The sequence below is a fragment of the Salvelinus namaycush genome, chromosome 11, assembly GCF_016432855.1.
Source record: "Salvelinus namaycush isolate Seneca chromosome 11, SaNama_1.0, whole genome shotgun sequence".
NCBI lineage: Eukaryota > Metazoa > Chordata > Actinopteri > Salmoniformes > Salmonidae > Salvelinus > Salvelinus namaycush.
This window is the reverse complement of record NC_052317.1, coordinates 21,062,956-21,071,019: the sequence shown is the minus strand read 5'-3', so window position 1 is coordinate 21,071,019 and position 8,064 is coordinate 21,062,956. Positions and strand designations below refer to the sequence as shown.

The 8,064-nt window shown below is 42.5% G+C and overlaps 1 protein-coding gene across 1 annotated transcript; it reads left to right on the top strand.

The window, feature by feature from the left end:
- The first annotated feature begins 962 nt into the window (after positions 1-962).
- Positions 963-4,192, top strand: LOC120055904 (glutamine synthetase). The gene is made up of 7 exons (XM_039003946.1): positions 963-1,091; positions 1,624-1,808; positions 1,957-2,118; positions 2,216-2,362; positions 2,473-2,600; positions 2,717-2,916; positions 3,124-4,192. Exons 2-7 carry the CDS (start codon positions 1,643-1,645, stop codon positions 3,434-3,436), a joined length of 1,116 nt encoding a protein of 371 aa, XP_038859874.1. The 5' UTR covers positions 963-1,091; positions 1,624-1,642; the 3' UTR covers positions 3,437-4,192.
- Positions 4,193-8,064: the final 3,872 nt, after the last annotated feature.

The following is an 8,064-nucleotide window of genomic DNA, read 5'->3' as shown; positions in this document are numbered from 1 at the left end:
ATAGTATTTTTTTTTTTACAGCAAAGTCTTTTCACAAGTTTTGCATTCTTGAAGTGATGTCATAAACGGCAAATGTTCCAAATGTATCATTGTTGAGTGAAATTGGAATGTCTTGACACCATCTCTCACTTTGTAGCCTACTGTAGTCTAGTCATCCTTCTCTCCCCTCATGGAAAACCAATACCCCAAGGCCAAAGAGATGATTTCAACTTTTCTGCTACTCTACAGTGACCATGATATAGCCTACTTCAGAATAATACAGAAATGAAGGTCCTGTAGTAGTAGTTCATTAATTGTGCAGACCTCTAATTTGATCAATGTTGCAGAAATGACAAATATTTACCTACAAATGCTAATGTGAATGATTTCTATAGCATACGAAGGCTTTTCATCAAATGTAATATTTTCTGAGCTGAGAAACTAGATAAATGTAATTGGTATTCAGTTATTTGTAATTATAGGCCTTGACTACTAGTTTCTCAGTACATCAATAGCCTATTTGTACCACAGGGTGGCGTTGGGAATATAGCTCCTGTCAACTAGTTCATCATTTCTGTTGATATAATGATGAGAGGCTTTTTGAGGGAGTTTTATTTTCCCTGAGATGGAATTTAGGTATATCTCCCATCAAATCTCGATTGGCTTTAAATATGCATATATTTCTAGCCATTGTAGTACTTTATGTAACCTAAAGTTTTCTGCTCTTTGTAATGGTGTAGGTACTAAATAGCCTACACTGGTTATTGTATAAACTGTACTGTACTGGATACATTGTATCAGTCACACAAAATGACACGCAATGCTTTTTAACTATACTAGAGGGCGTTGCACCTCGAACCCTGTCCAATGATCGAGCCGCGTGTGCTGTCACTCACTTTGGAATAAACAAATCGTGTTTTTCTCTGACCAATCAAAGACTCCGAGCTCCAACTCTCTTGTTATAAATTGAACTGAAACAAGAGGTCGAAGCTAGAATGAGAGAACAACTATCGGGATATCTTTTAACATTATATTGGACTTGCCAGAAAAAAAAAAAAAATATTGGACTTGCCAGTCCTTTAAATTTTATTTAAAATTTCTCGTTTTTCCAGGTAATTTTCTATTTATTCCTTATGATATAGCTACTACATACCTTTTTTACTTGACCTATTATATTGTAGCCAAGTTATTTCCCCGTTCCAGAGAAATACATGACACCTTGTTTTGTTTCCAATTTGGTCACTTTTTCCTTTTAGAAATGCTTTTTTGTTGTTGTCAGATTAGTGAAGTTTGTGGTGTCTTTCCTAATGTATTGATATCCTCTCTCTGAAGCTGTGTTAGGTTCATTGTTCTGTAAATTATGAAGGAAATGTGCGATGTAATATTAGAATTGCAATAGTGTGTAGCCATGACTACAGTGTGTGGTGTTTCAGCAATCCCCAGAAGACCCAAGAGGTAGTTTTAGTTTAAACCAATGTCAATCTTAGCTTGCGTGCTTAGATTCGTTTTGGAACAATACACAACCCTGTCTCCGAACGCGCTGTTATGCAACATGTTTATTCAACGAAATCAATGCTGGTCAAGTAAGCGGCTGCTTTGATGTAGTCTCATCATGTCTTCTGTCTTTTCGTCGTCATTTCTTAGGTGTTTTATAACAAACAAGATGGCTATGTCCGCCAGCGCCGAACTGAGTAAGGCTGTTAAACAGCAGTACATGGAACTCCCTCAGGGAGACAAAGTCCAAGTCATGTACGTCTGGATCGATGGAACCGGAGAGGGACTCCGCTGTAAAACCAGAACGCTGGATTCGGAGCCCAAGAGTATCGAGGGTATGCAATAATTAGAACGGAAGGGCTTACTTTTTTCTTTGTTGGTTGGCATTTGAGTTCTGGGGGTTGTAGGCATAATTTATTTTGTAGCCTACCTAGTAGTTTTGACTGACTTGCGTTAACTAAATAATTTGCTTTGATTCTATAGAACTGCCGGAATGGAACTTTGATGGCTCCAGCACCTACCAGTCTGAGGGCTCAAACAGTGATATGTATTTGATTCCTTCTGCAATGTTCAGAGATCCCTTCCGCAAAGACCCCAACAAATTGGTATTGTGTGAAGTGCTGAAGTACAACCACAAGCCTGCAGGTAACCTAGAATTATTGGTGTGCAGCGGTCTTGCTAAGGTTGCTTTTATTTAAACTTTTTTGCTTTAGTGTCTAATATGGGTACATTTATTTAACAGAAACCAACCTTCGTTTGACGTGTAAGAAAGTCATGGACATGGTTGAGAACCAGGTCCCTTGGTTTGGCATGGAGCAAGAGTACACAATCCTAGGCACTGATGGACACCCATTCGGCTGGCCCAACAACGGCTTCCCTGGCCCACAAGGTAAAGACCCATCATAGTGATCTTTGACTGACCTTATACAACTTGCTATCCCAGCAAATGCATTAGTTTGTGAAATATCTGAATTGTTATTTAACCATGTTTCTCTATAGGTCCCTATTATTGTGGAGTGGGATCTGACAAGGCCTATGGTAGAGATATTGTGGAAGCCCACTATAGAGCCTGTCTGTATGCTGGGGTCATGATCTGTGGCACCAATGCTGAAGTAATGCCTGCACAGGTGAGCTCAAATCCTGTTTTACAATTTGGCGTTTCTGTGATTGCATAGGATCCGCCAATAGAAAAGACTGACTCATAAGACTCTCGCACTCAAACACTTGTTTTGTCTATTTTTAGTGGGAGTTCCAGGTTGGTCCTTGTGAAGGCATCAACATGGGTGATCACCTCTGGGTGGCTCGCTTCATCCTCCACCGGGTGTGTGAGGACTTCGGCGTGGTGGCCTCATTTGACCCCAAGCCTATCCCTGGGAACTGGAACGGTGCTGGCTGCCACACCAATTTCAGCACCAAGGAGATGCGGGAAGAAGGCGGGTTGAAGTGAGTACTGGATCTTATCAAGATGCAGTCATGTAAGGTTTAATGAGAAATTGGCATGCATCATTTGTTTGTTCAATAGCACCCAATCTGTATGTCTTTTGGATATTGAATTAAGCCAGACTTATTTGAATGTTCTCTAGGTAATAAATGCTACTGACCCACCTGTCTACTTTTCTGTGTTTTAATTTAATTATCTTTCCTGCTCAGGGCCATTGAGGAGTCCATTGAGAGGCTGGGGAAGAGGCATAGCTACCACATCCGCGCCTATGACCCTAAAGGGGGGCTTGACAACGCCCGTCGCCTCACCGGCCACCATGAAACCTCCAACATCCACGAGTTCTCTGCTGGCGTAGCCAACCGTGGCGCCAGTATCCGCATCCCTCGCACCGTGGGCCAGGAGAAGAAGGGCTACTTCGAGGACCGCCGCCCGTCGGCCAATTGCGACCCGTATGCCGTGACGGCGGCACTGATCCGCACCTGTTTGCTCAGCGAGGAGGGAGATGAACCTGTGGACTATTAGACCCAATGAGATCCACTGCTCTCTGGACTTAGTCCCCTTCCCCTCACCCTCTCATTTTTTTTTAAATGGCTGAAATGTCAAACTAGTACTGTATTTGTAATTTTTATTTTCCACTGAAATTATTCTAACCTTGTACTTTTATGTAGCTTAAAGTTGGCTGGTCAACTTAACATGGAATTAAATCTGGTGTTAACATATGGGGGGAGGGAAAGAGAATGTCTGACAGGGTATTGTCTTTCCCCTCTTGTGGTGGTTGTTTTCTAGTGGGGAGTATTTGTAACGTAACTGTTTTTAAGTTCTCATTTGGTCTCTTTCCCTGCAGTCTGTCGACTTGACATGATCTAAAGCACATATTGACACTGAAGACTAGGGCTGGGTGGCATGTCATTTTCTTAATAAAACCTATGGCTAGTTTGTGTACTTTATGTATGTTGACCTGCCTTTTAAACTATGTACTGTTTCAATGTTAACTATAACTAGGAAGTGTATTTAAATGGCAACATTTCTGTCTCCAGATTTGACACATTCCTGGATCATGTTGTATGGTACACTTTAGATGTCTGGCTCCAAATACTGTTGTCTTTTACATTCGGGTCCGTCCATCCGTCTTGCCAATTGTAGAGTTCCTATAAGACTCATGAAGGAGTTTTATCCTTTTTTGTTAACTGATATACTGTTATGCACCTGATTTGGTAAAAGCTGCATTTGCTGAACCTGGTTTTTGTTTTTTACATTTAAACCTTTATTTTACCACAACTTTGACTGTTTTTAATTCTTGTCTCAAAACCAGTTTGCCAAAATGTGGCATGTAGGACTAATGCGACGGTATAGCATAACCAGGGCATTTCGGAAGTGAAATCCTAAGGTCATCCAAGTTCCTTTGACGAAATTCCTCTAATTGCATGAAATTCCCACTGAGCGCAAAACTGGAAGTGCCCTACGCTGGCTGACTGAGGAAAGGGTCTCTGGTGGACACTATTGCAGTTAACACATTGAGAAAGGGAGGGAAAAAAAACACTAGGGTATTCTCTGGCATTGATGCCCAGGAACATGATCACTGTAATTGAATCCAGATTAATAGTCTTAAAATATTTCACACCAGCACATGCACAAGGGAGACTTCAATTTTCAATCAAGATGAATCTGGGATCATAAGCTTAAATCTGGACTGGACCTGCTCTAGACCATAAGTGTTAGCGTGGTGTGAATAGTGTTGCGTATTGGGCTACAGCTGGCCATGTTGCTGTTTCACGCAATGGGTGTCACAATATTTCCCCGCTACTTTGAGATTTAAAACTGAAAGGAGTAAAGGACTGCGTTGTAAAAAATCAATCTTCCCCTGTCAGTGCTGGTAATATCACACCTGTGAACAAGACTAGAAAACATCCAATATAACCGGTCATACACGTGCTCACGCTCAAATGTGAGCGTTGCCTGACAAGTTAATCACCAAGTGGCAGGCAGCTGCCTACTATTTACTGTATGTTGGCGCTGATTTCTTTGGCATCCCATAACAACATAGTTTCACAGACAATAGCTAATTATTTTTTGAGTAACGAGTTTACTTTGTGTTAGGGCTGGAATAGATTGTATGTGGTGTCCTTGCGAGACTGATTTTCTGTCTGAGGGGTGAGGGTATTCCTTGCATGTCTTAGGTCATGTGTGGAGAATAGGGCTAGAGATATTGTATCAAGGAAGGGCTCCTCCGACAAAGCAGCCTTGTCCTCCGGCATGGTAGCAGACCTGGAGGTTGAACTTCCCTTTCAACATTGTATGACTTGATTATGTTAAATTTAGCCTCGGAAGCCCAGGCCATGTGAGACTATGTTCAACTCTACCCTAGTGTCAACAGTTTGGTCGTTCCACGAAATGAGTGTCTTTTGTGTCCCTTTGCTATTTTAAGTTGAAACATGCACACATGTTGAAATTTAAAATCCTTTTATATTAAATGAAGTGTCCTTTAACATAGACCACATGGAAAATTCAATAAATGAGATTTTAACACGAATAAAGACTTGCTAAAGTGCCAAAATTCAGAATTTGACATGTCCCTCTAAGCATCCTCTGACTTTTAAGCCCCTTAACGCTAACGTTTCTCAAAGTTTTTATCATCATTGTAAAGCATGGTGAAACTATTCATTTTTACATATTTTTCAAAAGAAACATTGAACATCAAATCAAATACAATTTAATTGGACACATGCGCCGAATACAATAGGTGTAGACTTTACAGTGAAATTCTTACTTATAAGCCCATTCCCAACAGTGCAGAGTTAAAAAGTAAGACAAATATTTGCTTTAAAAAAAGTACAAAATATTAACACAAAAACAATGAGGCTATATACAAGCACTATCAGTACCGAGTCAATGTGCAGGGGTACGAGGTAGTTGAGGTAATACAGTATGTACATGTGGGTAGGGTAAAAGGGACTAGGTAATCAGGACATATAATAAACAGAGCAGCAGCGTATGTAGAGTGAGTGAGTGAGTGAATGAGTGAGTGAGTGAGTGAGTGAGTGAGTGAGTGAGTGAGTGAGTGAGTGAGTGAGTGAGTGAGTGAGTGAGTGAGTGAGTGAGGGAGGGAGGGAGGGAGGGAGTGAGGGAGCGTGCGTGCGTGCGTGCGTGCGTGCGTGCGTGCGTGCGTGCGTGCGTGCGTGCGTGCGTGCGTGCGTGCGTGTTGGAGTTTTAGTGTAGTATGTGTGAGTGTGTGGGTAGGGTCTAGTGAGTGTGCATAGAGCCAGTGCAAGGGAGTCGGTGCTAAACAATTTAGATGAATACATAATAATTAATGAATACATAATAATGATAATGAAATAATGAATACATAATTTCAGGGTAGCCATTTAATTAACTGTTCAGCAGTCTTATGGTTTGGGGGTAGAAGGTGTTCATGTGCCTTTTGGTCCCAGACTTGGCACTCCAGAACTGCTTACCGTGCAGTAGCAGAGAGAACAGTCTATGACTTCGTTGGAGTCGTGACAACTTTTTATGGCCTTCTGACACCGCTTGGTATAGAGGTCTTGGATGGCAGGGAGTTCAGCTACAGTGATGTATGGGGCCGTATACCCTCTGTAGCTCCTTGCTTGGATACCGAGAACTTTTTAGAGGATCTGAGGTCCATTCCAAATTTCTTCAGCCTCCTGAGGGGGAAGAGGCATTGTTGTGCCCTCTTCACGACTGTGTTGGTGTTTTTGGACCATGATAGGTCCTTAGTGATGTGGACACCGAGGAACTTGAAGCTCTCGACTCGCTCTACCACAGACGTCGATGTGAATGGGGGAGTATTCTTCCCTCCGTTCCTGTAGTCCACGATAAGCTCCTTTGTCTTACCCATGTTGAGAGAGAGGTTGTTGTTCTGGCACCACACTGCCAGGTCTCTTGTCTTCCTCCCTATAGGCTGCTTCATTTTCGTCTGTGATCAAGCCTACCACGTCGTGTCGTTGGAAAATTTAATGATGGTGTTGGAGATGTGCGTGGCCACACAGTGGGAGGTGAACAGGGAGTACAGGAGGGGACTGAGCACGCACACCTAAGGGATCCTGGTGTTGAGGGTCAGCAAGGCGAATGTGTTGTTGCCTAACCTCACCACCTGAGGCCGGCCCGTTAGGAAGTCAAGGATCTAGTTGCAAAGGGAGGTGTTCATTCCCAGGGTCCTTAGCTTAGTGATGAGCTTGGAGGGCACTATGGTATTAAACGCTGAGCTGTAGTCAATGAACAGCATTCTCACATAGGGGGATTTCTTATAAGCGTCTGGATTAGTGTCCTGCTCCTTGAAAGCGGAAGCTCTAGCCTTTAGCTCAGTGCGGATGTTTCCTGTAATCCATGACTTCTTGTTTGGATATGTACTTATAGTCACTTTGGGGACAACGTCGTCAATGTACTTATTAACGAAGATGTGAATGATGTGATAAACTCCTCAATACCATTTGGATGAATCCCGGAATATTTTCCAGTCTGTGCGAGCAAAACAGTGCTGTAGCTTAGCATCAGCTTCATCGGACCACTTCCGTATTGAGCATCCGTATCTAATAGTCAAATCTTAGTGTAAAGCAGGTGAGATGGTTCTACACTTTCTGGCCATTTTCTTGTGTTTTATAGTGGAAAACTGAGCAGGTCGAGCGTAACACGTCAACTCTGTTTTTTTTGTGAAGCTTGCATTCAATTTCCCCTCCCTGTTGCACACAACAAGCTTCCATTTCCCCTGTCACAAGGGGATTTATGGCTGATTTAAGATGAAGTCGTCGACCCTGTAACAGTCAACCCTGGCACATGACACTTAATACAAACATACGATATCCTGGTGGTTAGAGCGTTGGGCCAGTACCCAGAAGGTTGCTGGATCGAATCTCTGAGCTGACAAGATAAAAATCTGACATTCTGCTCCTGAGCAAGGCAGGTGTCCCACTGTTCCCTGGGCGCCGAAGACGTGGATGTCGATTAAGGCAGCCCCCCGCACCTCTCGGATTCAGAGGGGTTGAGTTAAATGCGGAAGACACATTTCAGTTGTACAACTGACTGACGAGGTATCCCCCTTTCCCTATATATATCCTATATACTGTATATTTTTTAATTTAGCCTCTTGAGATTGGAAAACTAGTTTTTTTATGAAGTTGAACATGTGCTCTTTA

What these genes read in the sequence shown, in the direction of transcription:
- LOC120055904 (XM_039003946.1), top strand. Translation starts at nt 1,643, where the DNA reads ATGGCTATGTCCGCCAGCGCCGAACTGAGTAAGGCTGTTAAACAGCAG. An exon ending in CGGCTTCCCTGGCCCACAAG is followed by an intron (nt 2,363 to 2,472) that starts GTAAAGACCCAT and finishes GTTTCTCTATAG; the next exon opens with GTCCCTATTATTGTGGAGTG. An exon ending in CGGGAAGAAGGCGGGTTGAA is followed by an intron (nt 2,917 to 3,123) that starts GTGAGTACTGGA and finishes TTTCCTGCTCAG; the next exon opens with GGCCATTGAGGAGTCCATTG.